At 55.6% G+C, this 18,193-nt stretch overlaps 8 protein-coding genes across 8 annotated transcripts; 4 read left to right on the forward strand and 4 right to left on the reverse strand.

Annotated features, from left to right (window-relative positions):
* Window positions 1–419: 419 nt before the first annotated feature.
* On the reverse strand, window positions 420–1,445 carry W97_00966 (uncharacterized protein; the record flags this gene model as incomplete). The annotated part of the gene is made up of 4 exons (XM_007778877.1): window positions 420–854; window positions 917–1,094; window positions 1,226–1,235; window positions 1,289–1,445. 4 exons carry the CDS (start codon window positions 1,443–1,445, stop codon window positions 420–422), a joined length of 780 nt encoding a protein of 259 aa, XP_007777067.1.
* Window positions 1,446–2,523: 1,078 nt separating this feature from the next.
* W97_00967 (RuvB-like helicase 2) lies at window positions 2,524–4,039 on the reverse strand (the record flags this gene model as incomplete). The annotated part of the gene is made up of 3 exons (XM_007778878.1): window positions 2,524–2,637; window positions 2,671–3,972; window positions 4,031–4,039. The coding sequence occupies 3 exons, from the start codon at window positions 4,037–4,039 to the stop codon at window positions 2,524–2,526; spliced, it is 1,425 nt and encodes a 474-aa protein (XP_007777068.1).
* Window positions 4,040–5,852: 1,813 nt separating this feature from the next.
* On the forward strand, window positions 5,853–8,192 carry W97_00968 (uncharacterized protein; the record flags this gene model as incomplete). The annotated part of the gene is made up of 1 exon (XM_007778879.1): window positions 5,853–8,192. One exon carries the CDS (start codon window positions 5,853–5,855, stop codon window positions 8,190–8,192), a length of 2,340 nt encoding a protein of 779 aa, XP_007777069.1.
* A 600-nt stretch (window positions 8,193–8,792) lies between these two features.
* W97_00969 (eukaryotic translation initiation factor 6) lies at window positions 8,793–9,765 on the forward strand (the record flags this gene model as incomplete). The annotated part of the gene is made up of 3 exons (XM_007778880.1): window positions 8,793–8,827; window positions 8,913–9,071; window positions 9,219–9,765. 3 exons carry the CDS (start codon window positions 8,793–8,795, stop codon window positions 9,763–9,765), a joined length of 741 nt encoding a protein of 246 aa, XP_007777070.1.
* A 275-nt stretch (window positions 9,766–10,040) lies between these two features.
* Window positions 10,041–11,483, reverse strand: W97_00970 (uncharacterized protein; the record flags this gene model as incomplete). Its single annotated transcript, XM_007778881.1, has 1 exon — window positions 10,041–11,483. One exon carries the CDS (start codon window positions 11,481–11,483, stop codon window positions 10,041–10,043), a length of 1,443 nt encoding a protein of 480 aa, XP_007777071.1.
* Window positions 11,484–11,814: 331 nt separating this feature from the next.
* W97_00971 (uncharacterized protein) lies at window positions 11,815–12,321 on the forward strand (the record flags this gene model as incomplete). The annotated part of the gene is made up of 1 exon (XM_007778882.1): window positions 11,815–12,321. The coding sequence occupies one exon, from the start codon at window positions 11,815–11,817 to the stop codon at window positions 12,319–12,321; it is 507 nt and encodes a 168-aa protein (XP_007777072.1).
* A 972-nt stretch (window positions 12,322–13,293) lies between these two features.
* W97_00972 (uncharacterized protein) lies at window positions 13,294–14,478 on the reverse strand (the record flags this gene model as incomplete). Its single annotated transcript, XM_007778883.1, has 4 exons — window positions 13,294–13,409; window positions 13,473–14,030; window positions 14,088–14,260; window positions 14,336–14,478. The coding sequence occupies 4 exons, from the start codon at window positions 14,476–14,478 to the stop codon at window positions 13,294–13,296; spliced, it is 990 nt and encodes a 329-aa protein (XP_007777073.1).
* Window positions 14,479–15,161: 683 nt separating this feature from the next.
* Window positions 15,162–17,953, forward strand: W97_00973 (uncharacterized protein; the record flags this gene model as incomplete). Its single annotated transcript, XM_007778884.1, has 2 exons — window positions 15,162–15,797; window positions 16,172–17,953. 2 exons carry the CDS (start codon window positions 15,162–15,164, stop codon window positions 17,951–17,953), a joined length of 2,418 nt encoding a protein of 805 aa, XP_007777074.1.
* Between the last annotated feature and the right edge of the window lie 240 nt (window positions 17,954–18,193).

The raw sequence follows: 18,193 nt of genomic DNA on the forward strand, positions 1-18,193 counted from the left end.
ACAGATCACTCCTGAGTTCCGTGAACAATATGATGGTGATGTGCCACTATTATGTCCGCTCGTTATTACTCGCTACGTAGTATGCTATTGACCAGCCCAATGCTGTGAATTACCGGTATATCCAGCAATGGCCTAAGGATAGATCCATGAATAACAGGGGTTGTACCCAACGCCGTAGTGCGCTGATGCCTAATCCCTGGTTTGCGCCTGAAAGCACCAGCACCCGACGCCACATTGGAGCAGCCAGTTCGAGGAGAAACCCATGTCCAATACATTATCGCACCTCAGAGCCTGGTATCATGATTGATTCTTGCTGCTCTCACCCTCACTTGGGCGACGGATCCATTCCCGCTGACCATAATCCCAATAATGTCTATAATCAGTCAGCGCCGCGCCAGCACCTCTTGTGTCCTCAATACTCACCCCTCATACTCCTTCTCCACAAGTGCCTTCTCCTGATACTCATCCGTCAAAATCTTGACATAATCATTCGGGATCAGCGCCGGTACACCCTCATACAGGCTCTCGCGCAGCGGGTACAGATCCTCCATCCTATACCGGTGGTAGTTCTTACAGCTGACAACTCCCGGCGCCAAATCCGGATGCGTCTCGCTCAAGCCGGTGATGTCGATGTACAGTCCGTTGCGGGTGTCGATCCAGCGCGCGTCGATGATGTTCTGTCCGTCGCCGCGCTCGCGCTCGCGGGACCAGGGGTTGATGTCGAGCAGGTAGGACCGCGGACCGGCGAGCGAAGGGGAGGTGTAGTCGTGCAGTGTGCGGTTGTAGTGGGTTGCTAGGTGTGCGAGGGTTGCGCCGGAGACTTGGACGTCGACGTCCCAGTCCCAGGGGAGCAGCTGCGGTGGAGCTAGTTAGCGAATGTAAGGCTTGAACAGGGGCGGTAAGGAGGCTGGACTACCATGCCGTTCCACCACCAGCCGAGGAGCGTGCCGTGTGCTATCCATGTCTCGATCCCCTCGGCTCTGAAGAATTGTAGATATGCGCGGATCATGTGCCGGAGGGTGTCGGTCCGCTCGTCGTAGGAGACCACGCCGTGGTAGTAGCGGACGTCGTAGTGGCCGAGGATGTCGTTGTTGCTGTTTCCTTGTCAGTCGTGAAGTTCAGAAGCCCGGCCGAAGGGTGAGGTGAGCGTTTCGCCAGGAAGACGATGACTTGAGGAAGATGCTCCAAAACGGCGATCCGCTTGTTGAGGACGATGGAGGCTTACCCGGGTTCATCTTGAAAGCTTGTCAGCGTTGGAATATTCTACAGTGCCATATGGGGGACGTACGAAAGTATTTGTGGTCCGTTTCCTCCTTCAGCATTCCCAAATTCGGCTTAATCTCTACCGGCTTGGGCTCTACCAGATTAGTCTCCACCGGCAGCGCGGCGATTTGTCCGATCAGGACAGCCAGTGCTATCGTAGTCGCATATAGTAAGGTCCTCATAGCCAACAACCGATCATGTACAAACGACGGGCGCGGTTCGAGATTGGAGGAAGATAGCGAACCACAGCTGTTTCGGAGAGGCTGGCATATGTAGTGATCCAGGCCAGTGCCAGATCTTTCAGAAAAGTAACTGCGCCCTGAACAGATCTTTCAATGTCCTCGAAATAGTACGCAGGGTTGTCGATCAGAGTATTCGAAGTGGCGGTAGGAGACTTGGTAGCTAAGAGCAAAAGGAAGGACCGAACGAATAACAGTAGCTACCCCTATGGGAAGTCGCCGGTCAAGGCGCCTAGAAACGACAGTGTAGAAGAACAAGACCCGCAAAGCAAGGTAATTAGGGTAAGAAACGTGCAAAAAGACGCCAGGACAACGAATGCGAGGAGGAGAAGAAGCACAGCATGTCACTCTTACTCTCACAACAGTGTCGCGTGCGCCATGTCGGAAAACTCGGCGTCTCCCCGGAGGGCTTCAAGATTAGAGCGTGGCCTTGCCCGCGCAGGGCCCTTCACTGGGCTTCAGCTTCGGCCATGCGTCGGCGTTGGAGGGGGGGCCAAGGTGCTTCAGCCTTGTTCGTCAACGCGGCCTTGCTCGGCGTGTTGCTGGGCGTGCGCGGCGTGGCGCTTGGGCATGCTGTGGTTCATGGCTGCTCAAGGAAGAGCAGAACGCCGCGCCGCTCACTGGCACGAATCAATGGCCGTCTGTCTGGCACAAAATGCTTGGGTCAAAAGATGCACGTGTTCGTTTTGGGCATGTTGCAGTTCGATAAGAACGCCAGTGGACGCCGCGCTCCAGGGACATGAAACGTAGTCTCGCGGGTCTGAAAATCATCCGTTCCGAAGGTGCCGCTACTGGGAGACTTCACCAAAACCTTGACATGACTGATGATTTTTGGGGGAAGCAGGCTCAACTTTCAGGACACGCAGAAGGGTGACACTGATTCATGGTTCAAGGTCTTCCTCTACTGGAAGTCCTTGCTTCTCTATTGTGTTGTACAACCCACAGCGACTGCCCTTGCTCGTAAGCGTTTTCCAACCGCCGTCCTACGCCTGACGCCAATGCTGGTGAGAAAGTGAAAGGACTACGAAATCTCCATAGCATCAGCCCCGTTCGTGAAGGATAGAGTGACATCCCCCTCTTGACCGATGAAGCGCTTTTCGAAGTCGGAAACAAACTGCGACAATGTTAGGAGGGTCTCAATGAGGTACTATGGGTGACTTGCCTTAACACTCCTGCCAGGATCATAGAACAACTGGAAGCTTCTCTGCACGTCATCGATATCGACTTCTTTGGCTCTCCGCTTCTGCCGCAGGAGGTCCGAGGTTGTGATGAGATTGCTTGCGTAGCGGAGACCGGCCTCTTGTGCGATCTTCGTGAGAAATGCGAGAGCATTTGGCGAGACGTCAATGTCCTCCTCGGACGCCCGTATCGAGAGTATCTGTTGCAGCTCTTCTGGCGCGTATGCGTGCGTGGTGACAATAACAACCCGGTCCAGGAAATCCAGCGGTAAACCATGCGGAGAGCGGTAGTTCGTGCCTCTTATCCGAGTGTGCCCCCGATTGCTGGCCATGATGACGATTGGCGCGAGTTCGTCTTCTAGTGCTCGGTTGATATATGAGAAACATTCGATGTCCAGCATATGCACTTCGTCGATGAACAGCACACCGGGTACGATAGTAGCCTTGCCCTCCTCCTTCCACTCGCCCACTTTGGTGTTGATCTGATCCCGTACCTCGCTTCTGATCTCGCCAGTATCGCCGGAGAAGAGCGCTAGAAATCCTTGTGTTCGGGAGTTGATAACATCAATCTCGTGCAAGCTGACTGTGTGTGTAATTTCTCTGCGCTGCTGTAGCTCGCCGTCCGGGCATGCCAGGAATTTGGTATCCGCACCCATCGCATCGTAGTCGCGTGACCGGGTATACGACCGTCCCAACTTCGAAATCTTGCCCGAGGCCTTGTCGATCGAGATGATGTCGCCAGCCATGACCTTCTCCTTCGTCATCGAATCAATCATCTTGCTGCCCATGTCGTAGATTGTCTCCATGTCCGTTGTCTTGATTGTGAGCTTGCCCTGCTTGTTGTTTCCCGTAACACTCCTGTCGATTTGTATCTCCACGACCTCTCCCTCAATGACCTCGCTCTCCTCTTTTATCCTCACACCTATCGACTTCCTGAATGCTTGTGTAAGGGCTTCCGTCTTCGACATTTCAAGCGAGAAGATTTCGGATGACGCCAGCATCGTGAACGGCACATCTTCACCCAGCGACTGCGCCATACCCATCGCTATAGCCGTCTTGCCGGTGCTGGGGGGACCGGCGATGAGGACTGCTCGCCCAGCAATCTTGCCTTCCTTGACCATGCGTAGGATGATGGCGGCGGCTTTCCGCGCCTTTTCTTGTCCGACGAGGCCTTGTGATGATTGCTTGGGTTCGAGCGTGTCTGGCTCGACGCCGAGACCGGTGATGTGGGAGTGCGCTGCTATGAGGTTGAGCCCGCGGAGCTCTTTGCTCTGGGCGACGGTGGTGATTTGCTAGCATGCTGTTAGTTCTCTTACAGCCTTCGTATTGTGAAAGTCCCATCGAGCGTACAGCAGCCATCGTGGTGTTCTGGACAGTGTTGCGATAAGAGCTTGACGTTGTTGTCCCCTCGCTGCGTTGGAGCTCTGCAGTCAGTCGGCAGCTCAAAATCTCGCTTCACGATGTCACGCGTCGCCACCAATTTCGCGCGTTTGCGGCAACGGGCCGGGGGAGCGAGCATTGCACAGCAGCTGTTTGTAAACACTATATAAGACCCTACATGCGCCCGACCGGGCTCCTGCATGAGACACATCTCACACCGCAGTGCTCTCTGGTCTCCTCTTCAGTCCCTTCCTCCCTTCTTCCTTCTCCTTCCACAATCCGTTGCGGAGCGCTGCCGGTGCTCTCACGTCGCCTCTCGAACCCTTGGCTGTGCCACACTGCCATAAGTTGCACCGATCCTACGAAAAGCTTGTCTTCAGTGCAGACGCTTCACGACTTTCACCTCAGAAGCGCTCTATCCTTGTACGCTCCGTACGACAGAGCAACGCAGAACCTTGAAGGACGTTCTCAACCGGTTTCACAAGCGCTTCACCAACTGAGCCGTAAAGTTCATCCTAGCAAACCTCTCCACTCTTTAGATGAGAAAGGCCAATCCCTCTCGGGCAAGCCGTGGGGGGAGTAGTGCAGGCATTTAATATTGAGCTTGGCCGACGCCCTGGAATATTGAAAGGTGAGCTTAAGAGTATGATACCGCTTCAACTATTATTTACTTCACTATTGCCACTTCAGTGTCTATGCTTCACTGTTAGACAATCCGTCATTATCCTCACAATAGCAGATACTTCACTATCGGATGCTTTCATGCTACACACTCCACAGCTGAACGTCTCGCTATTAGCCGCACTACCTTACCTTAGCCAATAGCGTGTCTCCTCTTGCCATGTTAATCAAACACCTCTGGCGACGCTGATTGCGCCATTTGCTGTACACATTCTGACGTACGATAATCACCCAGGGAAGACGCAGAGTCACCGCTCACGGCCAAAGACAACATGTCTGCATGGAAGAGGGCTCTACCAAGCGAGGTCTCCGACGACAATGCCAAGAGGACTAAGACCCAGTCTGACGGGAAAGGCAGTTCGGTGAGTCCTGTTGTGTTGCATCTATGCACGATCTCTGTCGGTCAGAGAAGTGTACTGTCGATATTGTACACTAAGCTCCACAAATTGATGACGTCACCGTCGTACACCGCCGCAGTTTTATGTAACGAGAAGCTCTCTAGGAATATCACTAGATTGTCTTCGCCTGGTCTCCTTCGACCATGGAACGGTTGCTCACTGGATCCGCTGCAAGAATCTGTTCGTGCTGGCCTTCGTAGTCGGTTTGTCACATCTTGCAAGAAGGCAGCTTGAAAGGCATCGAAGTTCTCCGATCACCAAGCTGACACTACACTATTATATAGGACCCTATCGCCGCACCACCACCCGTCAATCATAACATCGGTTCCTTTTTCGGCAAATCAGACCGCGAGGAGCGGTCCGGCGATCCGTATGCCCGACGTTCATCCTCTGGTCGGAATGCGCCTATCGCGTCTCATCCTTCGCCTCCAGGCTCAGTTGCAACTCAACAGATAAGCAGCAAAGTGACCAGCGGAGCCAACAGCCCTCTCACAACAGTAGGCGGAGACCCTCCCGAGCCGTTACCTGCAAGCCACCCTCAGGTAGTGCTTGACCCTAGGAGAAGGGGCCGGGGTAACGACTCTCCCGCTTCCTTCGTGGCGTCGCCTTCTTCGGCGGTCGTGAGTCCCAGTGATCAAGCCGATAACAATGGCAGTAGAGCACAGTCCATGCCACTGCAAAACGGCAATGCAATTCGGGCACCGGTAGCTCGCATGGGTGCTACACCACTTCCGGCTCCGCCCGTCCCTGCAATTGCAGCCCCGGAGCCTACCAATCCGCTTCTAACCCTGTTCGCCAGTTTCTCGACTTCTGTGACAGAGATGGCAGAGATGTCGGTAGAAAGGGCTATTGCAAAAAAGGCGTACGAGCAGAAGAGCGCAGCATATGATTGGGCTGCGAAGAAGCATGAAGGCCAATCGTCGGTTCCGGGGCACGAACTTGTTGCTAAAGCTGAGGCTGAGAAGAAGTTCAATGAACTCAACAGCCAACTGTCTAAGAAGAGAGCTTCTAATGAGACGCTGGTGAAAGCCCTCGCTACGGCAGTCGCCGATTCCACTAAAGAGAGATTAGAGATGGAAGTAGCTGTTTTGGGATCGAAGCTCCGCGAGCAGGAGCAGGAGCTGAAACGACTGGCGGATCAAGGAAGCCATTTAATGCAAGTTGTTGACCAAGCAGGGCCTATGGTGGAGGACATCAGCCACCTGAAGAAGGAGCTCGATACGGTCGTGAAGTCACTCAAGAAACGTTTAGACGACGAGAGGACGGCCATATTGAAGCGATATGACGCACACTCTGAGACCCTCTTAGCACAGTCCAAGAGCATCCAAGGTCTAGAACGGAGCAACGATCGCCGGAAGGACGACATCGAGGCTCTCGAACGCGATGTCACAGGTCTCAGCAAAGAGGTCAGGAATCTGGACCAAGACGTTGACAGCTTGAGTAGCAAGGTCAGAAAGCAAGAGGCCCGTGCGGAAGCCATGGAACAGCGGTCCTCCAATCTCGGCAAAGCATTGGATGCCTGTTCTAATGTTGTTCAATCGCTCAAGGGGACATCGGCAGCTGCCAAGATCGAGAGAGCCACCCTCAAAGACAGATTTAACACCCTGGAGTCTGACCTCAAGAAAGTAGTCAACGACTTTCAACCGTTCATTTCGGAGTTTGGAGAGGGTCGCGCCGCTGCCGATGACGAAGCCGCTCAAAGGATGTCTCAGCTAGAAGCATTGATCGCAGAGCTAAACGCGCGTGTCGCTGCTTTGGATTGTGCGAAGGACCCGGCAAACGATACTCCCTCAGATCAGCAGTTCAATCCAAGTCAGCCCACCACTGACGTCCAAGAGCTCAAGGACGAACTTGCGAGCATCAGAACGGACATCGTAGGGATCAGGCAAGAATTTGCGGTACTTCAAGCGGAACAAGAGGAGAAGGATGGGCTTGTTAGCGCGCAGTTCGATTCGCTAGAGACGAGCCTCCAGCATCACCAACAGAGTCTCACTGAGTCTCACCAAGCTTTCGAGAGTACTCTTTCGACCCTTGACAGCCGAGTGACGACTATGGACCAGACACTCCAGGATGCGCGAGGAGGCTTGCAAGACTCAATCTCCAAGCTCGAAGGAACAGTGACCGGTCTACAGCAACGTCCCGTCCAGCCGATGTCCCCAGGTTTGCAGCAAAGTGATCATCGACTCATGTACCAGCACCCGCCTCATGTACCCGCTCAGCAACTACTAGCCAGCCAATCTCCGCAGACGAACGGTTACCACACCTCTCCATCGCCCTCTCCGGTGCCGGCGGCCCTGCAAAAGAATGTCCATTCGCTCATTCAGAAACACAATGAACTTGACCAGAAGTTTCTAAAGCAGGAGGGTGCCGTCAATCTTCACGCTCAGCAAATCAGAGTCAACATCCATGCCATACAGACGTTGGAAGACAGGTACAACAATCTGACCACGGATGAGCTTGTGAGGCAGATGGCCAATCAGATGCAGTCTATGTACCCCCTTGCCAGCAGATTCCAGTCCGAAGTCGACAGGCTGAACAATCTGGTGAACCAGTTGGCTGTGCAACAACACAACGACAAGTCGAACGCCAATAGCCTGAATACGACGTTGCAACAGAAGATGCAGATGGTCGAAAAGGCCATAGGGGCAGTACAAGAGCAGGCGAAGACATCTCTTGCGGGGGTGGATGAAGTGAGGAGGGCGGTGGGGCAACTGGAGACGGTGGTCCAGAAGCTGAGCGAGAAGCCCGATGAGGAGATGGTATCCAAGCACGACTACGACACCGACCTGACCGTCACCAACAACCAGTTAGAGTATCTTCAGAATTCGACGACGGATAAATTGGATATCGTCAATCGCAGACTGTCGGAACTTGAGAGCCAGAGCAAAGAACTTGTCGGGGATTACAAGTCTCGTCTCGAGTCCGTGGAGGGCCGTACGAAGGAGCTCTTCGATTACCATTCCGAGCAGGTCGAATGGGTGGGCAAGCTCGATGGGATGCTGAGGCAGACTGCTTCGGAGGTGAAATTCCACTTACCTCTCCCGGACGATTAACCCGACGTTGCACAGTCCACCAGCCGGGCCTTCACGACTATGTGGATGCAAGAAGCTTTGGCGTTCGGATGCGACTGGGTCTGCGTGGTTCGCGGGAAGGATCATACATTTTCTTTGCATTATATATACCCCTTTGCTGTATCGTGTTCGCTTTCTGAGCTGCAAGATATTGGACCAGCAGGCGTTCGAGATGGGAGGAGTCATGTTTCTAAGGTCTTCAATATTGATACCCCGGGGGGAAAGAGGCGACCATTGGCTTTTGCTGCGTCAAAACACGCTAGTATCCTCGGCGATTCGCTCAATCAAGAGCTGAACTGTATGTACTCCATGACTGCAGTTGCGAGCATCCAGTGCCTGACTCACGCTGTAATAAAGACTCACCGTGTGGCGCTTCCTCTGTGACTCGACGCGCGCACAGCCCCACGTTTTGGATCCCTGACGTCAATCTTCGCGAGATCAAAAAGCTGCATGTGTGCGCCGCTCTTTTGCGCACCGCAACTTCCAGAGCTCTCTCGCCGCCGCACACGACCGATATTACTCCAAGACAGCTCCATCTTCAGCACCTACAACCTCAAACCACAACAACCAGTCCACGCAATCATGGCCGTCCGCGCTCAATTCGAAAACTCCAACGAGTAACCCTCCCTGCCCCACCATGCCCCACGCACGCCACCAAATGCCTCTAGTAGAGTTCCCCACTGACGCCTTGTTGTCGCGCAGAGTCGGCGTCTTCTCCACTCTCACGAACTCGTACGCGATCGTCGCCGTCGGCGCCTCCGAGAACTTCTACAGCGTGTTCGAAGCGGAGCTGCAGGACGTGATACCCATCTGCCATGCCACGATCGCGGGGACGCGGATTGTGGGGCGGTTGACTGCCGGGTATGCTTGTGTTTCCCTCATCTCACACTCCTTCGCCCGCTCTGCACCTTCATGTGTCCTAGCGAGCGGGCGCCCAGAAACCTCACGACGGCCGTCGGCCTACACCAAGGTAGCATGCAAACTGACGCGCACGCACCACCCCCACAGCAACCGCAAAGGCCTCCTCGTCCCCACCTCAACAACGGACCAAGAGCTCCAGCACCTGCGCAACTCGCTCCCCGACAGCGTCAAGATCCAGCGGATCGAGGAGCGGCTCTCCGCGCTGGGCAACGTGATCGCAACCAACGACCACATCGCGCTGATCCACCCAGACCTGGAGCGCGAGACCGAAGAGATCATCGCCGACGTGCTGGGCGTGGAGGTGTTCCGGCAGACCATCGCCGACAACGTGCTCGTCGGCTCCTACATGGCGCTCAGCAACGCCGGCGGCATCGTGCATCCCAAGACCAGCATCCAGGACCAGGACGAGCTGAGCAGTCTGCTGCAGGTGCCGCTGGTGGCCGGGTCGGTGAATAGGGGCAGTCCCGTTGTGGGCGCGGGCATGGTCGTCAATGATTGGATGGCCGTTACGGGCCTGGACACTACGGCTACGGAGTTGAGTGTTGTGGAGAGTGTGTTTAGGCTCGGGGAGGGCATGGGGCCGGGGGATGTGAATACGAAGAACAAGGACACGATGGTGGAGTCGTTCTATTGAGGGAGGAGGGAGTCGAGATGGATGGGAGGGTTTGCCGGTTGTAAGGGATCTTTTACGATTGACGATGGGCGGCGCCTGGTAGCGGAACGGCTGAAGGCTTGGGGCTATCGAGACTTGCTCTGGCTCCGTACGAGTGAGGAAGATGGAAGGCCAGCCAGAAGAGCAAGACAGGCGATGAGAGGCTAGCATATTCGGCTACAAAAGCTATAATCCCCCTCGCAATCTGAACAGAGGGGCTGAGGATTCCATCCCAAATCCTCGCTCCACTCTTTTGGTCATTTGATTCTCGGCTTGGGCGTTAAGTACCCTCTCACCTTCTCTTCCCCCTTCCTCCCATGTCCCCCAAAGGCGCCCTCCATCCCGTCCCGTTTCGGCGTCCCCACCCGCTCGAAGAGCCGTTGTGCCGCAGGCGTCAAGTTGCCTCTTGCGACCACAGGACTACTTATAAACTTCGGCGTCGGCGTCTTGCCCCCCACACCACCACCACCGCCACCCCCGTCCCCCCTCAACGCCGCCAGTCGGCTCCCACTCCCCCCACCCGACCTCTTCGCCGCGCTCGTCCTCTCCACCATCCGATGATGCAGCCTCTCCCTCCCGCTCGCCTCCTTGATGGTAAATGGGTTGGGCGCCGCATCACTCTCAACACCCAGTCGCGCCAACAGCCCCCGATCCGCAGCGTCCTCAGCCGCGAGCTCAGAAGGCGTCGGTTCCGCATCCACGAACCTGTACCCACCCACCACCGGCGTCTCCGAGCCCGCGTATCCCGGCTCCGAGGCCGTGGGGCGGGGCCGCCCGGCTATCGCGGCGTCGATTGCGGAGAGCGAGGGGGAGGGCGGGACGAGGCTATCTGGGTCGGAAGAAGGGGGCAGGGGAAGGCGTGTGGCGCTGTGGTTCACGGCCCGGGGCGGCGCGGTGGATGTCGCTTCCGCGGCTGCAGCGACGGTGGTGTGGTCGTCTTCGATGCTGTCGGGCGCGAACATGAAGGCGTTGCGCGGGGCGGAAGGGGCGGTGTCTGCCATTGCGGGACGGGTGTCTGGGTCTTGTGAGGGGCGGGGGATGAGTGCTTGGCTCGCTGCGGCACGCTCGGAGGACTCGAGGAGCTGAGCGGAGCGCGCGCGGTAGGCGATCTGTCGCCCTGAGGGGATCTTGTTGCCGCTCCAGAGCCAGGTGTACTTCTCCACGCGCTTAGCGTTTTGGATGTCAAGCAGCGCGTTGAAGGATTCATTGTCTTCGGAGGTGTATTTCGATTGGAAGGCTGTGAGGGAGAGGGTGGTGTCAACGTCTGGCTTCCGCGGCTTGGTTGTTGCGCTGCTGATCTCAGATTCCGCGACTGACGCTGGTGTTTCTCCGCCCCAGGACCGCGGCGTCGCCTCTCCCCCGCGGCTCTGCATAGTTGGCGTCATGCTCGTTCCCAACATCCCTCTCCGCCGGCGTCCATCCGGCCCAGGTGTCATTACTTGGGTCAGCGTCCGCCCGGCTTCGGCGATCCAGGCGTTGTTGCCTGAGTCCAGCGCGTTCAGGTAGTCGGACTGCGCTTCGGTCTCGAGAAGGCCGGGGAAGAAGTCGCGCGCTATGATGTGCGAGAGCGCGTCCGTGTAGGTATCTTCGTCCAGCACAGTTGCGGGCCGCTTTATGCGCTTTGGTGGGGGTGGTGGGGGCATCAAGGCTGTGGAGGAGGAGCGCTTGGTGAGCGCTTGAGAGGGGGTTTGGGAGGCCATGGTGGTCTTTGGCCTGTGGCGAGAGTGTGGCCTGGAGCGTGAGAAGGAGGAGCTGGTGTTGTGCTAGAAAGATGGATTTGAAGGGACGGGGAGTGGTAGGCTTCAGGTGTCTTGAAGTCACTCTTCGCTAGGGTTTCACCGCCTTCAGCCCCTACCTTACCCGCTGGACATTTCTAACGTTCGTCAACACTGTGATAAGCACGTGACAACTACAGTGCTGACTGTCAAATCCTCTAAACGCACCTGTATCCATTGATCGATTCGAAGAGAACGCAGAGTAAAATTCCAAAACAATACCACAACCTCAGAAACCGTGCCCCAACACCCCAGCATGGCCCAACCCGCACCCACCGACACCACCATGCCAGAAATCCCTCCCACAGCCCCAGCACCACAACCCTCCGCCGCAACCACCACCAGCACCGCCACGAACGCCTCCAAAAAGAAGAAAAAGCGCAAAGCAAAACCCGCCGCCCCCTCAGTCCCGGCCCCCCTCACCATCCGCAACCCCCCCTGGACCTACCTGCACCTAACCTCGCACACCTCCCCCGTGGACCCCACGCCCCTGGACGCACTAACGGCGCGCACTCGCCTAACAACCGCGCTGCAGCAGTTCCTCGGCCTCACGGGCGCGGCTATCAGCATCGATGTGCTTAAGCTTGAGGGCCAGGATGTGTGGATCCGCGTGCCGAGGGAGGATGGAGGGGCGGTGGTTGCGGCTGTGAGTGGGTGGGTGGGTGGAGATGAGGGGAGGAGGGTTGGATGGAAGGTTAGAGGGCGGGATGAGTGGTTGGGAAGGTTGGTGGGGGGGAGTGGGGAGGATTTGTTCGGGGGTTGAGGGGGGGGAGAGGGGTTTGTTGCTTGCTTATGATGATGGGATAGAGGGAGGACCTCTCGCTGTGATTGAAAGTTTAACGGTGGTGGTGCTTCCTGGCTTTCCGCCCTGGATCGAATCGGTGTAGGGCTGGTATGGCTTTCCATAAAACGGATACTCGGATTCGTGGCTCGAAGGGAAGCAGCCTCATAAGAAAGGTGGTTGAGGAACGGTTCTGCAGCGCATGCACTTAAGACGGTCCGCGATCTCCCAGCTCCTCCCGCTCTTACACCCCGATCTGAAATCATGCTAATCATCCATTCAGAACAACTCAGCGAAGGCAAGGCACCACTCAACAGCCACAGCGGCGCGCACCGTGCCAGCATTCCGCTTTTTCGTCAGAACCATCTCATTCCAGCTTCATAGCTAGCCGCTCGAGAATCAGACCGGGATATCGAAGCCATTCTCGGACACCGTCTTATTGCATCACGTTCGCACTCTGGGGGCAGCTTAGCTCGGGGCAAAATCAAGGGTACGCCGGAGACGTCCAACAATTCCTAAGAGGCAGTCCGAACTGTAGACAAACGTCTGGAGACTGCTCTCATTGGAAGTAGAAAGGACGACAAGACATTAGGTGTTCACGCAAAGGGCTTTCGCATGCAGCATTTGCGAGGAACGCAACAACATTATACAGAACCTAGACCTTGAGCATAATGGCTCTGCACACTCGAATCCAACGAGTGAATGTACCGTACATCTCTTCAAAGACTCCGTAAGAGCCAAGGAAAGCTCTGCAACAGACACAATCATGGCAGGTCAAGTAAACAAAGTTCACTCAACTTCTACTACCACGGCCCCCATGAGCTCCAACTCGCCAGCCTCGCGACAACTGCATCAAAGACATGGGTTGTGTAGCGATCTCGTTCATCCACGCCCGGCCTCATCCCGTCGCATCAAGACGTCTGACGGTCATAGAACGCCTTGCGGGGAAGGACTCTACTTCTTGGCTGCAAGTGAGCGTCTGGCTTTGATAGTCATATCATAGAGTGCATCCTTGAAGGCGAAGAGGAACGCTGCCGTGATCACACTCTGGGTAACCTTCGGGGCAATGCCTAAGCGGTGGTCATGTGTTAGAGATGATGTATCCACTTGTATACGTTGAGTGAGCCACTCACCACCGTAGAGACCGCTCCAACCTTCCTCCCTCAGAATCTTATTGAAGCTGGTGATCATATCATCCTTGGGCCCATCCTTCCCGGCGACGTGCATCCTGCTCTTCACGGTGATATAGGGATATGTGATGCTCGTCGCAAGAAGCTTGCCCAACGCGCCCATGTAGAACGAATCAGTGGGTGTCACTCGTCGCCTCTTCTCCACAGCATTCTTCAGCTGCTCGAAAATGGTATACTGGAGGATAGGGTTGATAACCAAGACCAGAGCCGGCATGACGCCAGCGAAGAGGCGCGCGAAACCCTCCTCCCTGATGATGCTGAGAAGAGTGCCGATAGTCGATGGCTTCTTTGCCGGTTTGCTGCCCGGAAGACCTTGCTCATCAGAATCAGACTTGCGCGCCGTCATGCGCGTGTTGACAACCCAGATCGGGTTGGTAATCAGGACTGTTGCGCTGCCGGCGATTGCACCAGCAATCATAGACTCGACTGTGGTGAGCTTCTTCGAAGCTCGGCCTGCCTTCAAAGCGGCCCTCTCGAACCCGGCGCGGGTCCATTCGTACCCTATACCCGATGTATAAGTATACCACACTCAACCAGTTTACATAAGGCAGTACCTACAGTAGTAGTACACGAAGTTTGTGACGCTAATTCCGAACAGCGCTGACTCCAGACCCGCGTATAGCCCGGTGATGCCTTCTCGTTGGACAATGCGGCGCACGGCGTCGAGGGTGCTTGATTGCGCCCGCTTTGACTCAACCTGCGCGCGTGTCGAAAGGGTGATGAGGGGATACCTAGTAGGCCAGCAGTTAGCAATGTAACCGGCACAGAGTGGGTAAGAAGCTCCTTGATTGTGAAGCTGGACTCACGTCAAAGCCATGGATAGAAGACCCCCGCCTGCGCCGGCAAGCGCGTGCGCGACATTGTCGCTTTGCTGGGCAGCAGCGCTAGCAGGAGCTCCTCTCGTCGACTCTCCGAGCTTCTCAGTAGCTGTCTTCGTGGACTGCGCCATGGCTGGAGCTTTGTGGTATAGGCGAGGGATGTGTTGACAGGAGGGGTGTCTGCGGGGAAGTTGAGGTTTGAAAGTGGAGCTGTCAACGTAATTTAAAAGCACTACGAACAGGAACAGAGTACAGAATAGCTGAAGGACAAGCGATCTGCCGAGATATAAGAAAAGGACGAGGAGGGGAGTTTGATTGTTGCCCCAAGATACGCTCCCATCATGAGCATCCCGAAGGTGCCGAGGTAAGACGGTTACGCGTGCTCTCGGGAACAGTCACGTGTTTTGCTCTCGTTGCAAGCACGCGGACGGGAGTTGGAGGAGCACCCGTGGCGGCCCGCTGACAAGATCGCTGCCGCTGTCCCAAATTACCATGAATTTCTTCCGGAAAGGGATACTGACTCTCACACCATTGGTTCTGTGTGCAGTCTTCAGCATATTTAACAGACAATCTAATTCGTTTATGCTAACGTCAACTGCTATCACGACCTCCTCGAAGTTTTCCTGTTGCTGCAGTCGCGGAGTCGCGCAGGCGCGCCTTGCGCGCAAGAGGTTATATCAGAGTTCAGGGCGTCCAGACTAGTCGTGGGTGACGGCTGTGAAGCACTTTAGAAGTAGAAAGTGTGTTCCAAATTTTGAGCAACTCATCCACACCGATTTGGCGCAGCGCAAGCAGTTACTCCTCTAGGAAGAACATGAACTTCCTCCAGGCGGGACCTGGACCTGGGCCTCATGCCCAGCAGCCACTTCATCTTGGAACTGACGATCATTTCACCCAGCAGCAGGCTTCTGGAGCCCCTTATCCTCCCTTTCCACAATCAGACGCGGCGATTGATCCGAACCTGGAATCTCATGGACCGCAGAACACAACAAATAGCGTACCGCACCAGTATCACGCCGGAGCTGGCAGTCTCTCATCTGCAAGGCCATCAACACCGTCTCAGATCTTTGCTTCTCCTCGCTTTAGTGGTGGATCACCCAACCAGCAAAGGCAGTCAACTCCATTCTTCACACCAACCGATCGCTCGCTCCCTCCTCGTGATGTATCTGATGATACACTTGATGCCGCATATGCGGCGTTTATCCTTTATTGTAATGCTAGTTTTCCTCTATCAATTGACACTTCGGAGTTAATTAAGGCCTTTCGAAATCCACCGAAGAGCGATGGCAAGAACTATAGCACTTGGACGCTCTTCAATTTGATTCAAGAGTTTGATCGAAAGGAGATCAAGACATGGGCGGAGCTCGCCCAGAGACTAGGAGTGCTACCACCAGACTTGGAGAAGGGTCAGAGCACGCAGAAAGTTCAGCAATACTCGGTCAGACTAAAGGTAGGCGTTCACTTATTGAATCTAAGTAGTTTTATTAAGAGTGTGATTTACTATCGCGTTTGGTCCTTGTGCAGTAACGAATTTGATGTGGAATTGCAACCAAGAGGGACGCACGACCATGTCGCGGCATGAAAACTCGAACGGTTCCATGTGAGAGGGATAATAGGCTATGTAGCTGTTTATTTCCTTCCTGCATCGATCAGCTCTTACCTCCTACGTACAGATTTGCTGTTGAAGTCTTTATTCCTTGAGCGTTTGAGAGTTTCTCTATCCATCTGGCTTCGCTTGCGATGGCCCTCCATCTGTCATCCACGCTTCCATACTCCCTCAGGCCCGCTTTAGAACTCCTAAGTCCACTTACTGACAGACCGCAGCGATGGATGCGAGCACTACACATCGATGCTTTCTTCGAGTATCTCATGAACAAGCCGCATGCGTACTACGAGGAAGTACCGCCACTACACGCGCCCTTTCCGGAGGACGGTCGAGATGGCGTCCCTTTGGAAGAAGATCTTGCTGTTAGGGCGCTTGATCCCAAATACCGACCCAAGCGCGGCCGCCGCAAAGCGGACGAGGAGGACGGCGCCGCCGAAGCGACATCAACCCCTTCGAAACGGCCTCATTTGGACACGCCCACAGCGGTCCTGAACCAAAGCCATCCAATGTCCGCCTACCCTAGCAGTGCATACCCTTCAAGCGCGCATCCAGACCATGGAATGCGTGACCCCTGGGCCGCAGTGGATACTGTGGCAGGAGCAAATAGCAACTCAGACAGCCGTAGGGCTCTTGTGTCGCAATCTGCGCATCCCTCATCAGTTGGGCAGCAACTCCATTGGCGGCTTAACAACAGCTTCACTCCATCCACGCCACAACCATTCTCGGCCATTATTCCAGGTCCAAGGCAAACAGCTCACACCGCGTTCGATGAACCCCGCTCCGCCATCAGTCCATCATCTTCGAGGGCGAAGCGCCGTCGTCATGGTCCCGCAGTATCATCTGCCTGGTCCGGCGGCAGTAACACATCTGGCGGCAAGCCTCGCGGACGCCCACCAAGCAACCGCTCTATGCAAGACGGGCCATTTGGTACTTTTCCGGCGAACCCTGCGAGCAGGGAAGGGTCGATGCAAGCTATACCTAGAAGCACGCCTGATCCCCCACCCAATAGAGAGAGGGCGCAGTCGGAATCTGGCATGGAAAAACCGACTCAACTATTTCGCTTGCCGCCAAACAGCTTTCCAGCATCGGCAATAGCGACAGTGCCACCGCAGTCCTTCCCTATACCGCCGAGCAGACGCGGGCGCCTCTCCCTTCAGGTCCCTCAGCACGTCGGTGGACCGGTGCACCTAGTCACGCCGACCCTGCTCGTAAACGGTGAGTCCGATCCGGCTGGCCCGCTCGCGCTTGCACCTTCGGTTTTTGGCTCCAGCTCGCGAAGGAGCTCTTCGCACGTTCCCGAGGATTCCGATGCGGGTGGCAGTGACACGTTTCCGATTCCGCAAGCTAGACAAACACAAAGCGGGCGGCACTCGCAAAGCGAAGTCCGCCGCCCCGACCGCGAGGACGTCAAACGAGCCCTCACAGCCGATCTTCTCCGCGCCCGCATAACGGGGCGGAAGCGCCTGCGCGGCGCCGAAGCCAAGGCGCTCGCAGACGCGCTGCTACGGCGCATGAAGCCCGAAGGCGGATCCTCGTCGCAAGATGAGATGAGCAAAGACTTTTTTCCGTCGGTATCTGCCAACTGGCTTGGCCTTAGTTTGACGGGAAATGGATGCAGTGCTCCGAACGGCGGCAGTGCCAAGGAGATAGTTGTGCAGCGCTTCCGCGTCGGCAAGGATGGGTACGATAGTCCTATCTACGACGACGAGGAAGAGAGCGAGACGCCTGCCGTGGTCAAGGAGACATTTGACATCTCGTGGAGTGCGACGCTTGGGGGTGTGATGGGCAAATTCCAGATCCAGGGACTTATCATCTCGAAAGAGGACGGCGAGACGAGTGGGGACATACAGGCAGAAGGCGAGGTCGTCAATGGCAACAATGGAGCAAGTGACGAGAGTGTGGATTGGAAAAAGAAGTTCATGTCCCTTCAGGACATGTTGAGGGAGAAAGATCAGGAAGTGCAATCTCTACGAGATCGGGTTCTGGATGCCGTCCTCTAAATGGTCACGCCAGGACCACAGAGGACGCGGCGTATATCTGTTGTTCTGGAAGCAACGCTAGCTAATGGGATTGTTATGGCTGCTGGAGCATCCCGTACTCCGTAACATGTAGCGAGTTCTCTCTTATCGCCGTACAACCACCACGGCTTGGGTTTATCAAGAGGACTTGTGCGGAACTGTAGAGCATATGATACCCTTATGGCACAGCTTCGAGCCGTAGGTATTATGCATGTGAGGCTG

The sequence above is a fragment of the Coniosporium apollinis genome, assembly GCF_000281105.1.
Source record: "Coniosporium apollinis CBS 100218 chromosome Unknown supercont1.3, whole genome shotgun sequence".
Taxonomy (NCBI): domain Eukaryota; kingdom Fungi; phylum Ascomycota; class Dothideomycetes; genus Coniosporium; species Coniosporium apollinis.